Source organism: Eretmochelys imbricata, chromosome 4 (assembly GCF_965152235.1).
Source record: "Eretmochelys imbricata isolate rEreImb1 chromosome 4, rEreImb1.hap1, whole genome shotgun sequence".
NCBI lineage: Eukaryota > Metazoa > Chordata > Testudines > Cheloniidae > Eretmochelys > Eretmochelys imbricata.
In genome coordinates this window covers 64390976-64410735 of record NC_135575.1, presented here as the reverse complement: position 1 = coordinate 64410735, position 19760 = coordinate 64390976, and the positions used below count along the sequence as shown (strand labels likewise).

Sequence of the window (19760 nt, the reverse complement as noted above, 5' to 3'; positions counted from 1 at the left end):
TACCAGGAAACATTACCTTCATGTCTATTTCTGTACCATGGATCTGCTGAGCTACTGTTTTGATGATTCCAATGACAATATCCTGGAGTCCTTCTCTCTCTGAATAATAATGCAGAATGAGTCCTTTCCCTTTTTCTGCATCAGTGCACCTAAAGGAAGGGGCACGCATACCCGGATAAATAGTAGCAAGATGGTCATGCAGAGCATCCAAGTTCTACAGGGATAATTAAAAACACACGAACACATCAGAATAGAGTTCATCCATGTGGCAAATTGTCTATTTGAGAATACAAGTAATTTAAGTAGCAGTTTTAAAGACCTAAGCTACATATTGGATATATAAGTTATTGATTCGGTACATTTCCTGGGTAGTCTGGCCGCACCCTGTCCACAATGGCCACAATCACTTGTGGTTTGTGTCAGCCAGTTCCAGACCTCCATTGCAGGGCTTCTAGGCAGGTTGCTCTCCTGTCTTGCCATTCCGGGCACCACTACTGGGGGCCCTCACACCTGACAATGAGACTGGCCTATGACTGGCACCGAAAATAACACCAGTAAAAGTCATTTGAGAGAGAAAGAGAGAATTCCTTGACTGTACTATGTGTGCACAATAGATGGAAACATTTTTATTTCCATCGCAGGGTTAATTTTCTAATTGGATGTGGGAATAGCTAGCCCTTTCCCTCTCTTACCCACCCATCTTTATCTCTTCCCTCCCTCCAAGAATTCTACTGCTTGTAGTCTATCTTTTAAAGAGCAGCTGTATCCAAATAGCCTACAGCTGGTAAGCCAGGTGTTTCTATATGGATTTAGGAGTCTAACTTTAGGCACTTGCATGTAAAAAAACAACAACCACAGCCTTTCTTACTGTTTTAAATGAATCAGTAAGCTAGTAATGCTGTTTCAAGCATTGACAAAAGTTTATAAGCTCTGCCAGGACCTGACAAGAGTTTTCAAAGTTTCCAATTTTATAGCTAACATCTTTAAAATTAACCTACCACCTTTCCTAAAAATGCTCAGTCACATGATCTCACTGAGACCAAGTGAATGAACCCAAAATGGAGTTTCTAGATCAGGTCATAGCTGAAACAAAGCATTTTTAAAAAGTGAGATTTTTAAAAAAGCAAAACAATTCCACCTTTTCAAACTCTCCATATGTCCCAGACATTTTGTCTGATTAATCTCAAACTTTGGCAAAAGCAAATTCTTCTCTGGATAGGAAACATGCTTGAGAAATTGGAAATCAGATTTTATGAGGAGGTTAGAGGGGAAAGTGGGATCAGAATCAGACTTAGAATACTATGCTAGCTACAACCTTAACTATGGAGTCATTACCATGACTCCATTTTACTATTCACGGTGTAATGGCTTAGATAGAAAGGACAATCAGACTGGCTGAATAGCGTCACAACCCACGTAATCATCTACCAATACATTTGTCAAGATTATGCACCCTCTTCATTTACCGGGTCCTTAGCATTGTTCCCCCCCTGAACCTTTTCTAGCACTGGGGATTGTTTTGTGATTTTTGCCAGGTCAGGGAGAGGTACAATGAAGATGTTTCAAATTTGCAGGTTGGATCATCTCCCTTTTCTTAACATCTGTAGATCTTCAAAGTTGTGAAGGTGGCGTGAACAGCTGCTACTTTTCTTGGGAGGCCTCCAAAGGAAATGAGTCTCTTATAAATGAATTCCTTGGGATGCATGCATCCTGGAACATTCTCCTTCACTTTTTTAGTTTGTTATACATTTGTATTTTTATTCCATTGATATATCACTACATCAAATTAAAACTTAAGAGGCAAAAAATCTGTGAGCTCAACTGAGCCCAGCCTTTAGTGCCAATGTAAGGGGACTGTTGCCCCCTTACTAACATTCAGTGGAGGTGTTTTGGTTGGCTAGCTCCCAGTAACTAAAGGGAAGAGTGGATGGGAAATCAGGACCCTGAGACTGACAGCCCCCAGGAACAATGGGGAGAGGCCAATACTCCAGATCAGCCTGAATGACAGGGCAGGCAGGCTAATCAGGGAGTCAGGAGGCCAGGGAGATCCCATCCTCTGTGTGAGCTGGAATTGCCTGGGTCAGACAGAGTGGGGCTGAGCTAAGGAGAAAGCAGGGGTGTGAGCTGAGCTGGGGAGCAGAGCTGTGCCAGATCTAGAGGGACCAGAAAAGCAGCCCAGAGAGAGCAGACCCTGTCCTGGGAGCAGAGCTGCAGCCCCAAAGCCAGAGGCACAGCCCAGAGAGAGCAGACTTGCTCTGGGAAGAAAGCTGCAGCAACCAGAGCCAGAGGGGCCAGAAAAGCAGTCCACGAAGCTGGTTAGTGCTGGGAGCAGAGTCACAGAAGCAGCCTGCAGAGCAGACCTGTCCTGGGAGCAGAGCTGTAGCAACCAGAGGCAGAGGGGACAAAGAAGCAGCCCAGGGAGCTGGAGGCAGAGCAGCAGCAGCAGTGCTGAGACAGAGTGGTGGAGCTGGGACTGGAGCAGTCCGGAGCTGGGTGCGGTGAGCAGCTGGGGAGAGCGAGGGGGACCCTGGCTAGCAGGCCCAGCACAGGGAGATGCCTCAGCCAAGAGGCTCTGCAGGCCAGGCTTGGATTGTAACCCCGACGGGGTGGGGCAACACTGGGAAGAAGGGTCCTACCACTTAGAGCCTGAGAGCATGTGGCCACCACCAGAGCAAGTGTCCAACCCACAGCATCCCTGCAGCACAGCCAGGGCCTGAGAAGAAGGCCTGGGACTTACAAGGAACAGACTGTGAACTGCCCGGACATTCCAGAGACACTGTTTGTGATGTTCCCTGCCACAGAGCAGGTTGATGTGTTTCCTTTAACCTTTCCCATTTTCCCTTATTCTTTTTAAAATTAATTGTTGATTAAATAACTTGCATTTGCTTTAACTTGTATGTAATGGTCACCCTAGCCCCTGTCCTAGGTGACCACAGCAGGGTTGGGGGTCGAGCCACCCAGGAATCCTGGGCCCAGCCTTGTTGGGGTTATGAGGACTTTGCCAGACAGGAGAGTGGAAGGGGAGCCCTCAAGGGCAGGGAGGCCACTGGATAAAGGAAGTGGGAGCGAGGACTCAGATCCTTTCGCTAGCCCACTTCACCGGGGTAGTGCAGAAGCCAGGAAAGTTCCCCACAATAGCGGGACTGTTCCCCTGCTTACACAAATACAAGGGAGAAGAAGATACATGAAGCCAACCCCTTGCAGATCTTTGCAGAGACCAGGAACATTCCTCTTGGGAGGTGGAGACTAGGTCTGTAGTGGCTTGAAAGAGTGTGGGTGAGAGCAGAGCTAGAGAGCTAGCCGGGTGCACAGAGGGGAAGTACACTGTGGACTGCCTGAAAGGGTGCTGAGCTGCTGTTCCAGTATGTGCTCCCCAGGAGCAGCTTAGATATGTAGACCTTTTGGAAGATGTCTTTTAAGAAGAGACTCAGAAAAGAAGAGTCATCTTCCTATACACAGAGTCATCCACATTTGAACAGTCTCAAAGGGAGTTTGAGTCCAATATTATGGAAAAGGGAATAAGATGTAAGCCAAATACTGCTTTTCTATAAAATATTAGCACCAAATTCCAATACCCTTACTCACAATTCACTCAGCCACTAGTCCTGTTGAAATCAATGTAATTCCTTTTCCTGATGCTCTTGCACAACATGAGTAAGAGTATCAGAATCTGGCCCATAGAGATCTTTAGTAGATAGTCTTGCATTTTTAATTTAAATTTTGCAGTTCTTCTTGTGAATATTTCACATATGTTTTGTAAAGTTATGTTACATTTGGTCAGCCTTGCACATATCAATATACTGTTTGCATGGAGATCAATTCCTATGGGCTAGGCAGTGGGTATTCTGTGACTATTGCTTATTATGCTAAACAATACTTTCACTATTATCTTGTCATCCTCTCCTCCAGCACCATAGCCTTGTTTGCTGTATGTATGTGGTCTCTCTCAGCATATGTTAAGATTGTAAATTCTATGGGAGATGGGACATCTGTCTGTGTGTGTGTGGGTGTACGGTGCTTGGCACAATAGGGCTGTCATAAATATAAAGGGAAGGGTAAATACCTTTAAAATCCCTCCTGGCCAGAGGAAATATCCTTTGACCTGTAAAGGGTTAAGAAGCTAGGATAACCTCGCTGGCACCTGACCAAAATGACCAATGAGGAGACAAGATACTTTCAAAAGCTGGAGGGAGGGAGAAACAAAGAGTCTGTCTGTGTGATGCTTTTGCCGGGGACAGAACAGGAATGGAGTCTTAGAATTTAGTAAGTAATCTAGCTAGATATGTTTTAGATTATGATTTCTTTAAATGGCTGAGAAATTAAGCTGTGCTGAATAGAATGGATATTCCTGTCTGTGTGTCTTTTTGTAATTTAAGGTTTTGCCTAGAGGGATTCTCTATGTTTTGAATCTAATTACCCTGTAAGGTATTTACCATCCTGATTTTACAGAGGTGATTCTTTTTTACTGTTTCTTCTATTAAAATTCTTCTTTTAAGAACTGAATGCTTTTTTCATTGTTCTTTGGGTTTGGGTCTGTGGTCACCTATGTAAATTGGTGAGGATTTTTACCAAACCTTCTCCAGGAAGTGGGGTGCAAGGGTTGGGAGGATTTTGGGGGGAAAGACGTTTCCAAACAACGCTTTCCTAATAAATAAACCCAGATAAACGTTTAGTGGTGGCAGTGGAAGTCCAAGGGCAAAAGGGAAAATAGTTTGTACCTTGGGGAAGTTTTAACCTAAGCTGGTAAAAGTAAGCTTAGGAGGTTTTCATGCAGGTCCCCACATCTGTACCCTAGAGTTCAGAGTGGGGAAGGAACCTTGATAAGGGCCTTGATCCCTACTGGGGTCTCTAAAAGCTACCAAAACACTTACAGTAATAGGCCAGTTTTTGGCTACCAGGCTGCTGCAATTTATGTCAGGGCTGGGGGGGGCTACAGCTTTCAGATCAGAGAACTGAAATCAGATCTCTGATGATGCCTTTCTTCTCTGACAAATGGATCTCAGTGCAGGAGAGAATCTGGACCAATAATCATAAACCAAATTGGAAACTAATAGAAACTATTTGAGTGTGATTGGCTTCCAAACTCACAGTAATGCTGCTCAAGTATTTTTGTGCTATATTATGTATGTGGATACTTTTAGTGAAGAGAAATAAAATATAGGTTTACTGTACTGCACTGCTTTTACAATTAATTCAATAGACAACTAAACGATTCCCTGAAGGATCTGGTATCAACCTCTACTTATGAGTCTGATTGATTTTTTAAAGTAGTTTTTAACATAAAAGCACATTTGGGAGTTCTTAGGTTGCATCTCTCTTCATGCTGCCTCTCTGTGACATATTCTCTTTTAATTTAATATGACTAGCAATTCTTTCAGGACCATGTTGTACAGTGAGGGAAAAATACTTTATCTCTAAGTATTGCCTTTTTGTAGTTTCTTTTAATGCGCCTCTCCTTATATGTCTAGATTACCTGTGGCTTTCCTATAAACAAGCTCCTTTAAGACTGATTCCAAGGAACATGAAATATATAGTCAAGATTATTTTCACAGGGTTTACAAAACAAAAACTTTTAATTGTTTGTTATATTGTGGGCTCAGTATAGATTGTACTTTAGATCTAAGTATTGGGACTATCTTTTATTATGTGTTTATCCAGAGCTCAGCACAATGGACCCCCCCATCTGTATTGTGGCTTATGAGCACTTTTGTTTTGGTAAATAATAATCAGCATCATCTACCAGCATGACTTCTAAGAGCAGTAACAATAAATCATGGTTAAACGGAACTGAGCTTCATAATTGCAGCTACAAAAACCAACCTCACGCTGTCAGTGCAAATACTTAATATATTCTTCCTGTTTATATTGACAAAAGTGCAAATGGCCAATGTCATCTATTCAAACTGGAATTCCAACAAATGGCAGTCTCAAATGTTAAAGTTACAAGAATACAGATGTAATATTACTACAGAGGTTTTCCTGCATTACAATCTTACCTTCAATTTTCTCATCTGGTGAAGAATGAAAAGGGGAAGGAGAGCTTGTCCATTAGTTTGTTCCCAAGGTGAGGAAGGAACAAGTCAGCTACGGATTTTAATTTGGTCTGTTTCTACCCTGTCAAATCTTGCTCACCCAGGGAATGCAGACTGGCAGTATATGATGTTCTGCTGAAGGCTGCATATTCCTATAGGCTTGTGCTGGGTGCAGCTTGTGTACTCTACTGGAGTACAAAATTATGGATGGAAGTTGTTCTGCGAGTCAGAATAATGAACTGTTTGAAAAAAAGTTTTGACAGCATCTCTCCTTGGTGTAAATTGTATGTGGAGCCCTATGCTGGGAATGTACAGAGATCCAGTCAGGCTCCCAGGTGGTCAGGTTAAAGAGGTATTGCAAGTAATGGCTGGTATGCCAGGGTCTGGGGAGGTCCTGGCCTGATCTAGGTCTCAGTGAAGGTATCCAGATGTATGCACAAGCAACTGAATAACTGTATTCAGAGAGCCCTTAAACAAACTATGCATTACTCTCTTTTCTTTATTATGGATGAGATTTCCAAAGGCACAGATGGCAGTTAGGTGCCCAACTGCCATTGAAAGTCAACTGTAATAATCATTGATGCATTTGAAAATCTTCCCAATGTCTGAATCAGTCCATGTGCTTTAAACTTATTAGAGCATATGTTCCTCACTGAGAGCTCTGTACATGCTGAATTTGAAATTCTAAATCTAAACTGTTTTCACATGTGAACAATTTCCTTGGAACCAAAAAAATCACTATTTTACCCCACACTTAGATCAGCTCCTATATGACTGACTAGATTTCCTCCACACTAATGATGCAAAATGGATTTTCATTTTTCAACAGAAACAGTAACATAAATTCACACTGTCCTTAAAGATTGGGGCAGCATAAAAGTAGTACAAAATCACCTTTGCTCTACCCCATTCCTCAACACGTGGACAAGGACTGACTCCCTTGATTTGCAGATGAGCTATGAGACAGAAGTAATGGCTTGCACTTCTCAAAGGAGCCGAATATTGCACATATAGAAATAATCAGTATCTACAGTATTTAGTCAGACAGGCCTCTGGAGGAGAAAGAGCTAAATAGACCAAATTTTCTGCTAGTGTCAGTTGGTAAGCTGCACCCATTGACAACAGAAGTAAATTTGGTCCAACATGTCATTACATATCTATGGGGAAAGGAACAGTGTATCACATCACATAAAGGAAAACTGTGTTAAAAGACTGTTACTTAGGTTGCAAAGTCAAGCCGTTGAAAATTAGGAAATGCCAGATTTATTGTTGCCTGTGCAACCTTAGTTCTGCCCCCTGCTATCTCCATTCTGTGTACTGCAGAGCCAAGGGGTCCAGTGCAAAATATAAAATGTGACCATGTAATTAAAGACTGCATCAAAAGGCATATGCAATAGGGAGTGTACTGCCAAAATTGTCCTGAGGAATGAAACTCTACATCAGGGAAAGAGAAAGGAAGCAGTTTACTAAGGTCACCCACCAGGCCAGTGATAGAGATTCGAACAGAATCCAAGCTTCCTGACTCCCAGTCCAGTGCCCTACCCACAAGACCCTATTTTGCCTGTCCAGTGCTACCTACTTTAAGTTGCTTGGCACAAAATTCTTACCTGCAAAAATTCTCTGACATTTGAGCCCAAGACACGTAGGATTGTGTCATAACCAGATTCTTGACAGAACACAAAAAACATCTTCCCAAACATCTGAAGGATTTCCCCAGCATTAAGATCTATTTAAAATACAGAAAACTTGATTCATTTAAAGCACTGCATTGTTTGTACTTTGCTAGCAATTTTAGACTCCATTTTATGATACTATAATTATAATGTAAAATGAGTTGTTTTGCATATTGTATTTTCTATTTTCAGTCAAGAAAACATGCTCCAAAAGCAGTAAGCCAGATCAACCCCACCACAGAAAAAAAAAATCTAGGTCATTTTTCCATCAGGGGGATAGATTCTCCTCCCCTTTTCCTCCTTCCCACCAACTATTCCTCTACTCAGTAATAAGCAGTGGTTTCACCTCTAACCCCACAGAACCCCAAAGATCAATGCGAGCCAGATCTATATATGCAAAAACAGTGCATTCTTCCCCAGAAGCCAGGGTCTTATGGGTTCAGTGGCTGGTTGCTGATTCACTCTCACTGCAGAGAAAGAGTGCAGATAAGATAGTAGGGATAGGGATAATGCTACCTTTCTGATTTCAGCTCAGAGCAGCAGTAGCTGAAAGTTAATGCTATCCAGACTGATGACCGATGTGGAATGAGATGTGCCCTTCACAAAAACATTGCCACATTGGTCACCCTTGTTAGTAATCTCAGCAGAGAAGCCAATGATTAAATGGGCATGGAGACTGAACTATACTATCTAGAGGTCGTCAGGTGGTTGAGGTACTGTACATTGGAGGGGGGACGTGGTGGCATACTGTAGTGCACTGCCATTGCATGTAATATTATATATGTCTTGTGCATAAAAGAAGGTTTTCACTTTCATGAGCTAGTAATCTGACATATATCACAAGCATTAAATGATTTTAAATAAACATGGAAGAGCAATAACCCTTTTTTTCTGAGCCAGCCTTTTTTTCTAATCATAACCACACTTTCACTTCCTCTGTGTTAAATCCCCCTGTTGCACATATTTGTGTCTTTATTAATCTTACATATACAATTTACTAGCAAACTAATGCATTAAAGTTACAGAGAAAGTAGTGACCTTACTACATGAGGCCTGACCCATTAAAAGCAAGTATAATTTCTGAAAGATAGCCATATTACTCACTAAGGACTTTGCTTGCTGCTGCAACCAGATCATATGTTTTGGAATCATCATAAATTATTCTGACTAGAAATTGTCCTTCTTCATCCAATTGTGCCTCTTTCCTAAAGGAAAACAGAACAAAAATACAGTAATCAAGAATTAAGACTTTCGTACTGAATATATAAATCAATTACTTATAATCTGGAATATGTCTTTTAAATGAAATAAATTTGTTGGCTCCACCTCTGAGAAGTTAGTTAATGTTCAACATTTAAATTACACCAAGAAGAGATCTGTTCCATATTTCACTGTAATTAAGGCTTAGTACAAAACTTCTACTCCCAGTCTTATCCTGAAAACCCATAAATCACTTGGAGAAAAAAATCTCCTTTAACAATAAACAATCCCACAAAACGAGTTATTCAGATAATAAAGGCAGAGTCTAACATTTTAGAATGCGTTATTCTTAATTTCCAATAGACTGGAAAACTGCAAGAAATAAGATAAAGAGAATATACTTAGATATAGATATATGTTGCTCTGAAAATTTTTTTTAATAGACACATTATTTCATAGTTCCCAGTCATGATTACAGTTTATTTACAGGAGGTAGAGGAGATTATTTTTTTAAATGGACATCGGTCTAAATTTTCAAAGATAAGCATTTAAAATCCATATTTAGATACTTAATGAGGTAACCTGATTTTCAAAAGTGCTGAGCACTCGCCAGATTGTATTGATTAAAAAAAAGAAGATGTCTAGGGCTTTTGCATCACATCTCTTCAGGGCATGGACCAGCTCTATGTTTGCATAGTGCCTAGCACAACTGGCTTCTAGGCATTACCACAATACAAATAATAAAGAAATAACAAAAACAAATCTGTGCCTCTGTTTCCTTCTGAGAGTGCTCCTGGTAAAGTACCACAAAAACTGAGGTAACATTTGCTGTATTTATTTATTGCTATTTATAAGGGAAAAAACATTTATCTGAAAACTTTAGGCAACCAAAACAAAGCAAACCAGCAATTAAAGCCAGCATGTCTGCATATCCCTAACAACCTTCAATAAATAAGACACACAATCTCCAGCAACACACTCTTAACTAATAAATAAATCAAGACATCCTGCTATTATACAAAAATCTCAGCCCCCATTAAGCCCTGCCCTCTCTAACAGTGTATCCACGACAAGAAAAAAAGATGTGTGCTTGCCACATGTGAGCTAACACATGGTCAAATCTATTGAAGACAAGGCAGTTTATTCTTTTCATATGTGCAGGTCAAGCTAAACACTGGAGGGAATCTAAGGTTTACTTCAACCTGTTGACAGGTGTAAGAACTACAAACTGCCTTGTCCTCACTGGGGTTTTACCAAGTGTGTTACCTAAAGCTTTGTAAAAACACACCTTTTTTTTTCCTAGTGAAGACAAGGCCCTAGGCAATTGCCAACCTTTCAAGCAGGGCTATTGCTGATGCACAGACCAGATGCACATTTCACACTGCTGCCAGGTTAAAAAAGGTGAAAATAAAATGAAAAGGAAAGTAGGAGAGAAAACAATAGACCCTCACTTTATCTCCACAAATATAACATCAATTATTTCTTTCCCTTTGAGCACTGAGTCAGCAGCTTGCCTGATAAGCAGTCAGCTGTCTAACCTGACTACTTCTTTTCTCTGGGCTGAAAGATAATAGGATTTTTCACTGCAATAAATGTTGTTCTCCCTGTGGGGTCAATTGTACCTTTAAGGCAAAACCCTGTCTTCAGGGCAGTAGAGCTATGGTGGACTCCCATGCTTCTCAGTGTTCTGGGCTCCCCAGTATGCCTGAGCAGTATGCCTGGCTGAACTATCCTCACGTTGGTGCAGAAGGGTGAAATGGTCATGGTCCCACCACCTTTGGGCAACAAGCACCTTCATAAGAACAAAGAAGGAGCAGTCCTTGTGCTCCCTAAGTGCAGGAACAATTACAGTCTCTGGCTCTGACATGGGGTGTGGAGCGATGGAAAGGACTTCTTGCACATTCCCCCCTATGAACCTGTGAAAAGGGCCTGACATAATTTGGCCCCATATTAGCTCATTATTACTGGGCACTGCTTTCTTATGAGGTAGACATGTAATTGGGCATGTACCGTCCTCAGCTATTGAAGTTCTAGTGTGTTTCATCAGATGGCTTTGGTTTGTATTTCTCATGTTTTGCATGCCCTCCCTCCTTCTTTTTTGAATACAGTTATTTTTACAGTGATTAATTCTTGTGTGGACTTGCCTGTGGTGATTATTGAGAGAGACACAGTGTCGCTTGTAGGAATGGTGATAAAAGAAGGGGTATTTATAAGTCTTTGTGTGCTTTAATTTGTACACTAGATTATATTTCAATTCAGGAAACTAATATGATTGCACAAGGCATCAAAATAATATCTTAAAGTGTGGAGGGTCATATTTTATTAAAAAGAAAAAATATCCTTCTATCTATGCACATCTAAGTGTTATATAGCACTTCAGAAAAACAAAGGAAAGCAAAAGGGGCAGGCAAGTGTAGAGGAGAACTGGTGAATTACACTTTTTCAAGTGATGGAAAAAAAAAATCCAGGGAAAGAATTGTTCAGGAAAAACCACAGAATTAGAAGAAAGCATAAGGAAGTAAATGCTGAGGTAGATCCTAGGCACAGGTCATGTGAGTCCCGTGGATTAAGGTAAGGAGAGAGACATTTATCATCTCAGGTTTGGAGCCATCACAAACAAAAAGAAGCCACTAGTAAGAATGAATTACTAGTATTCCTAGTAAGAATGAAAGGTTTTTGTTATAGCGGGGTAATAGCACCACCATAGGTAAGGCTGAGACAAGTTTACTGTTTATCATCCAATTATTTTATGTGCTCTTAGTTTCCATTGGCCATTAGGTGAAAAAAAAAAGTATGAAGCATGGTATAGATCTACTGTATAAAATCCTCCAATTCCCTTCCAAGCAATAGAATAATGCATCTCTCTAACAAACATTATAAAGTGATGGTCCTCTGATCAAAACAAAATATGTTTGATTGCATCTTAGACTCTAAGTTCCTTGAAATGGCATTCATCTATTTAAAAATGAAATTATGTAAAATGCTAATTCTTTACATGAGAGACAGGAATTAAACAAGCAATCACAAATTACAGTTGCATTAGACAGCCATAAGAGAATGGAAATATTTCTATTAAAGGGGGAAAAACTCTGAGAAGTATGTATTCTTGTTCAGAAACACTATAATATTTTAAAAATATTCATCTATTAAGGAACAAGCAGCTGGAACTCCTGTGAAAACCTTGGGGACAAAATCTTAGACGACATATATTGTGCTTAAGTGTGTGGAGCCTGATTCTAATCTCAAATTGTGTATTTCTGTTGACTTCAAAGAAGTTACTCTGAATTTACACTCTGTTTAGTCATCAAGAATCTCTGGCAATCTGAAGTTAGTATTCACTGGAAGTCTTTGAGCCATCTTCCTCTTTTTCATCCTCACCTTTCTCTGCTCTTCTTTGACCTTATTTTCCTATCCCAGGGCAACAGCTACAGTATACAGTGCTTTTACATTTCCAAGGATATGTACAAACTTTAATTAATGTTTGATTTGTCACAACTGTTATGGGCGATAAATAGACATTATTACGCCCATTTTGTGGATGACACAAACAACAGGTTGAGTGGTTTGCTCAGAGCAATGCAATAAGTCAGTGGAAGACCTGAGGTTAAAACCATCCTATATGATATTCTATAGGGAAGGGATACCATAGGATGGTTCAGTTAAACTGCTGAAAGGTTATCATTTTCTACTGAGCCCTACAGGACTTTCCCATAAGGGCTGACAAAGAGCCATACATAAACAGGGAATACTGACTGCCAAATGCAAAAAACAAAACAAAGTGATAAAAAGAAAAATATATTCTCTCTGTCATCTGTCAGTTGTACTAGCCTTAGGGGTTATTTGAACAAATAGGAGGCTTTTTTAAAAAGCAGACAGAAGTATCACGTTTAAATTGGCAGTGTCCATTTAACACCTTCCTCTTGCACTGCAAATAGTGCCAGCTGCCCAGTTCCCTCATTCATTCCCTAGGTGAGGCCAGATCAGCCAGTCCACAGGATAGCAAGTCTCAATGACTCCTGATCGAGCTGAGAAGCAGAAAATGAAATCTCCAACACACTCTGAAGCTTTCCCTCAGGCCCTCTAGTCCTTTGTGTGTCAAAGCATAAAGTAGAACACACATGCATCTGGAAACGAAACAGACATCCTTAAAAATATTACACTCTCACACAAGCTGGTAAAAACTGAATTCTTCCATGCATTGCAAATGTCACTGTTATCTGGGAGAACACTGTGCTGTGGAAAAGTGGTAAAAGCCATCTATAAACAATTTTCGTATCTGTGTCTGATAAGGATTGATACCACCACACTCCACATATTTTAAGATATTGTATATTTCCTTGCTTCATAAATATATTCCCAAAGCTTTCCCCACAAAAGTCTCTAGTAACTAGGCTAAATGAGGCACTCTGGGATGTTAAATGGCTACCCTGTAGTTCCTACATATTTGAAATTCCTGGCTTCAAAAGTTGGACTCAGACATTTACAGACAGACAGTTGCTGGTGTATTCAAGCAAATGGAGAGGTAGAAGGAGCCTGTGACAGATATGGCAATTTCCTGCAACCTTTGGGAGATCTCACTGAATTAAATTAAATAGCTTTGGAGTCCACTGTATTATAAATACAAAGTTTATGTATTATTATGGGATAGTCTGTAACTTCTCTAGGGAGATAATGTGGACAGTGTAAACCCTGGGAAATAATATGAGCTTCAAAGGACTATTTCAAACGATGTGCCAGACAAGAAGGAACTTCTGGGACAACCAAAGTGAGGTGGGTTTCCTAGAATACAAAATGCAGACGCTAGCCTGCTTAGGCAGTCTGACTTGCCAGGATACTAACAGTGTTGGTAGAGAACTGTGCAGCCTGGAAAAGCCCCATTCAGGAAGAAGAGCGACACGGGTCTCCACCCAAGCGAGTTAATGGCTGAGGAGACAGGCGCCCAGAGTGGGTGCCCTTACTGGACCATGAAGGGAGGAATATATAGGTCCAGACACTGTCACATTCCTGCGTACTTCTGAGCACAGGGACTTCTCCCTGTGGATAGGTGTTGCAAAGGGGTGAAGAGAAATTAGACAAGGCGATGGCACCACCACTATTCAATATGGGCTAGAAGAGCTTTCTGGGCTCAGAGTTATTCAATCCTGCACGGTCTTTCAAAATAGAACTCAAACCTACAGCCAGGGCCAATCAGGAGGGAGCTAGGAGGGCCATTTGGCCTGGGCCTCAAGCTCAAAGGGAGGCCTCAAATTTAGACACTTGTTAATTTTTCGGCATTTGATAAGTTTTGCAACTTGTTTTTATGCACATCCCTACCAGACCAAAATGTGACACACTCTCTCAGCTTAGAGCTGCACATTTAAGCAAAGAAGAGATGTGATTTGGTAAAAGACAATTTTTTTGTTAATGGATATAGATTTTGTCATATCAAAGAGTTAAAAATGTTCATAAATATTATTAAAAATATATCGGTTCTGATGGCACAAGATTAGACCGTGATGAACTTGTCCTCTCAGATCAGCTGATTATATAAACAAACCACTATTAGTGGCTGATACTGGATCAAGTGCGTGTTGAAAGGTAGAGAATAGTTACATTTTAGTGTCTTTATAGTTTTACATCTATTTGACTAAGGAATTATTTATGTGTCAGAATTCCTCATTATTATCTTCATATGGTAGCTAAAAGAGGTGACTGGTTGGTTGGTTGAGCCCTAGCTTGGTAGCTTGGCCATCATCATAGGCTTTCGTAGTCTATAGGCCCAGATTCAAGGTGAAAATTTGTGAGGACAATCTTGTACAGAGAGTTTCATGAGGACACACATTTGAAATTTTTGGACATTATCCCTCTGTCTGTATCCGTGTCTGTATTTACTATATAAATGTCATCCCTTTGTCTTCAGCTCAGCCTGTTATATTATACCTTGCGTGCTTGAGTTTTGATTCAATGATAAGGATAATAACTTATCTGACTGTTTCATTTTGTGTTCTTAATTAGTATTCCTTCGTTTTAAGTCTTTTCAGCATTTGTGTACCATACTGCATTCGTGTACACGTTTAGAGTAGAAGATTTCAAGTGTAGATAAGCTACATATTTACAGCAGAATATTTCAAGTGTGGATAGGCTACATATTGACCAGATAGATCACTACGAAGAGGGGATTTGAAAGTGGTGAAAGCAAGAGACAGCAAAAACAACTGAGTGAAGCAGCAGCTAAGAGTTCCAAACCAATAACTCCATTTCTTAAACCACTGGAAAACACGCCTTACCCAACAAACAATGCTACAGATAATGAAAACTCCGCAGCTGCAACAGATGATATTTTAATGCCAGTATCTGAACACGAGGACAGTAGTCAAGAAGGAGATGTGCCAACAGTAACAGATGCAGCAGAAGATCCTGTGTACAATCAAGAAACAAGAAATCAATAGCAAGAGGAAGATGTAGATTTTACGCAGAAAGAGCAATCCATGGGTACTACAGGTTTGTCTGTGATTGACACTGGAATTATTGACAAGAGCAATGCTGTCCAAATGCAATCTTTTCTTCAAATTAGTTGTTATGAAATTCCAAGTTACATTCCACGAGATGTTGATAATCATGCTTTCCCTACTCGTCTGCTGACAAAAACTGTTCCAAATGGTGAGATCTGCACAAGAGACTGGTTATTCTGGAGTACGGAAAAACAAACTCTGTACTGTGCACCCTGCTTCATTTTGAACAAAAGTGCTGCAAATGCATCAATTATCTCTGCTCAGTCAGGATGGAGCATCAACAGAGGTTTGAGGAAGTTGAAAGACCGAATACCATCACATAAGAGTTCATCACACAAAGAAAACTATGTTGCATGGAAATCAGTCAGTAGGGCAGCATCAGCTGAAAATTCAGTTGAGAATTTACTCTTGACTTACATCTTAAAATCAGGATGGTAAATACCTTACAGGGTAATTAGATTCAAAACATAGAGAATCCCTCTAGGCAAAACCTTAAATTACAAAAAGAGACACAGACAGGAATATCCATTCTATTCAGCACAGCTTAATTTCTCAGCCATTTAAAGAAATCATAATCTAACACATATCTAGCTAGATTACTTACTAAATTCTAAGACTCCATTCCTGTTCTGTCCCCGGCAAAAGCATCACACAGACAGACTTTTGTTTCTCCCTCCCTCCAGCTTTTGAAAGTATCTTGTCTCCTCATTGGTCATTTTGGTCAGGTGCCAGCGAGGTTATCCTAGCTTCTTAACCCTTTACAGGTCAAAGGATATTTCCTCTGGCCAGGAGGGATTTTAAAGGTGTTTACCCTTCCCTTTATATTTATGACAGCATGCAAGTCTATTATTTCTCTACACACATACAAAACGAGTTTATTGAGCTATGTGGATCATTCATACAAACAACAATTCTTGATGAGATTCAAAATGCCAAGTATTTTTTCAATCATTGTTGATGCCACTCCAGATTATTCTCACAAGGAACAAACTACTATGGTTATTTGAGATGTTAAGATTGTAGACAGCTGAAAATTTTCAGTTGAAGAAAGGTTTATTTTGTTTGATAATTTCATGAGAAAAACTGGAAAAGAAATTGCTGCTCGAGTACTAGCAATTCTAGAAGGTTTTAAATTAGATTTTCAAGTCTGCATTGGTCAAGTCTATGACAATGGATCTAATATGGCTGGGAAGTACAAAGGTGTACAAGCAATTCTGCTTGAGCATAATTCAAACTGTATCTTCTCCAGCTGTGGAAACCACACAGTAAACCTTGTAGGTGTTGACTGTGCTGAATCATACAAAGAGGCAATTACTTACTTTAGAACTGTTCAGCAAATGTACAATCTCTTCAGTAGCAGTCGACAAAGGTGGGAAATTCTGAAGCAATATCTTACTGTTTCACTGCATGGGATGTTCAAAACTAGATGGTCTGCACAGATTGATGGTGTTTAACCAGTTGCGTAGAATTTGAATTCAGTGAGAAAGGCTTTAAATGAGCTTGAATCTCTCAATCTCACTGCACAGGCTTGAACTGAACTTCAGTCTGTTCAGAAACACATATCCAAATTTGAATGCATTCTGATGTCATCTTTGTGGATGAAGCTACTTACAATGATCCACCAAAGTAATCTGGTAATTGAAGCACGCAATGGTACACTTGATGTTGAGAGGGATAACACTGAAAGTCTTATCAATGACATTCAACAGATTCGTGAACAGTGGGATGCGATCCTGACTGAGTCCAAATTAGTAGCACAGAATACTGGCATTTCATCTGAGTTCTCCACCAATCGCAATTTACCTACTGAATGTGATGCCGAGCAGCATTATAGTGTCAGTGTCTTCCTTGTCGTCATTGACGCTATTCAATCAGGTCTTACACATCAATTTGAGTCACTGCAACTAATTTGTACCCTTTTGGGGTTTCTTTGGCAGTTCAACAGACTGAGTAATGAACATCTACTTTCTGCAGCTGAACAATTTCAGCAACAGTACAACAAAGAAATCTCAAAAGATCTCAGTGACAACGTCATCTTCCTCAAATGAATATATTCCACAAACTTTAAATTGGATTGCAACCCAAACGAATTGCTTCAAGAAATACTCAAACTTGGACTCTCTGGGGTGTTTCCTAATGTCACAATTGCATTGTGTATTTTCTGTCGGTTTGCCTGCATCAGTGGCTTCAGGTGAATGCACCTTCAGCGTGTTGAAGCAGGTAAAGAACTACCACCATTCAACTATGAGAGAAGAGCATTTGAATGGGCTCACCATGCTTAATATCAACTCTGACTTTGCACAAAAGCTAGATTTTTCCACAATAATTAGTGTATTTACACAGAAAAAGGCAAGAAAAGCATTTGTTTAATAAAAAAATATTCAAATTATATCTCACTCTTTTTTTGGTGCCTTATTTTGTTTTCATGTGTCATCATTTATTATTTTTTATTTTGTCTAGGGGCCTCAAAAACTGGACCTCTGAGAGGGCCTGCCTACAGTCTTCACCCTAGTTTCAACTGGACCCAGTCTCTCCTCTCTAAGGGACTATCCCTTTCTTTAAAGTCCTTTTCTTTCACTGCAGTCCCAAGTTGGGCAAAGCCCCTCCTTTCTAGGGATCTATCTTTCTGCTGTCCCACCACTTCTTGCTTGAAGTTTGGCCTTCTCCACAGACCTGTTTCCCCACTGGTATTTTCTTCCCTACTGACTCAGGGCCCCACAGGAGCCATCTTACTCTGCAATGTCTGCAACCATCTGTCAAAACCCACCTGCAGCACCTTCTCTTTCTCTCCAGGCCTCTTCCTTATCTACCACAGGCCTGACTGGGTCACCTGGCCTTCCTCATTATCCCCACTTGGGGAGAGGAGTTGGCTATGTCACAGGCAGGGTGGGCCCACCTCCCTTTAAAGGCACCAGCCACCCTGTGACAGTATTTAATATATGGCTCTGGTAACTCCAAATTGGGTAAACTAGTTTGCTGGACATTTTTCACACCACCATTTCTCCCTGAGAATTCTTGTCTGCCAAATATAAGACCTGCCCCTGCAAGAGGCAGAGCACCTCTTTGCCTGGAGCAACACACATGATGAATCATTATAACACCTGACCTGTGATAAAACGTTGGCAACTTTTCTTAAGGCCATTCTTAAAAGCCCTTATTCACATGAGGAGGATTGAACTCTTAATCACTGTGAGCCTAATTCAGAGTCCATTGAAGTCAGTGAGAATCTTTCCACTAGCTTCAATGGGCATTGGATCAAGCCCTGGAAACCCTTCATAATATAGCCAGACTCCTTTGGTGATTCTACAGCTACTCTTTGTAGTGATTATAAAGTGTGAACGCTTAATAGTTATTCCTGTTTTGAAATGTTTTATTAGTATAAGGGATATTCCCTGTACATGTCACGGGAAAATGCTGCTAGAATTAGTAACTATTTTCAAATGGCAAACTCAGTGTAATGGTGCCGCTTGTATATTTGTGGAGGCCTTTTTGCCTGGCAAATTCATAGCAATGTAGGCTATCTAATAATAAATTTGCTTGAGGGTACTAGTTTCAATAATGCTGCAACATATTTGGCTACTATTTCAATATTTACATACTGCATACTTTTAGCTTACCCTTTACTAATCAAAACTATGCAATACACTTTACAGCATGACCTCAGTATTACAGCTTTCCTTCACCTCTAAGTACATCAACCTGTTTTTAAACAATACTAATTGAATTATTGTAAAAGTGGGTAGATTAATGGATCTGCCAGCATAACAAGTACAGTACAAGCAATGCCAATTTTCACATGAACCTCAGTCCACTAGGATTGGGATGAAACCACTAGCATATGCACATGGACCAGTGAACAGCAACAAGATGGTAAAGACTGTCTATCAAAATTGAACAGGACAAACCATTACCGAAAGTCCACACCCTCCTCATCCAATTACCAGTCCCCTGAGCCACCAAATCACCCACATTTTTAATATTACCAATTGAAAAGTCATACCTTATTTAAGTGTAACATTGAGAAAATTTACTATATTGTTTGGAAACCAGTGTACATAATACTTGAAGTCAGGCAGTATGATCTAGGGCAATATGATGTACTGTACAAACCTCTGGATGAGGAGCCTGGAGGCCTGGGTTCTATTTCCACCTTTGCCACTGACCTGCTGTGTGACCTTATGCAAGTCACTTTACCTCTTTCTGTGTCTCCGGTTCTCCTCTTATCCCAGTGGTTCTCAATCTGCAGCCCACTTGTGGCCCAATCGGCACACAGCTGCGTTCCATGTGACATCCTCAGAGCCATACAGGTGGTATATATACATTGTGTGGATGTGGCCCACATAACACATAGAGAGCTCTGCATA

At 40.4% G+C, this 19760-nt stretch overlaps 1 protein-coding gene across 1 annotated transcript in view; it reads right to left on the bottom strand.

Moving 5' to 3' along the window:
* The window catches only part of GUCY1B1 (guanylate cyclase 1 soluble subunit beta 1), a 63215-nt gene that overhangs the window by 28488 nt on the left and 14967 nt on the right, over window positions 1–19760 (bottom strand). Inside the window, exons 2-4 of the mRNA XM_077814473.1 lie at window positions 8810–8910; window positions 7640–7758; window positions 17–214 (exon numbers count right to left, since the gene is read on the bottom strand). Coding sequence (XP_077670599.1) covers window positions 17–214; window positions 7640–7732 — 291 coding nt within the window. The 5' untranslated portion in view covers window positions 7733–7758; window positions 8810–8910. The remainder of the gene's footprint in view (window positions 1–16; window positions 215–7639; window positions 7759–8809; window positions 8911–19760) is intronic.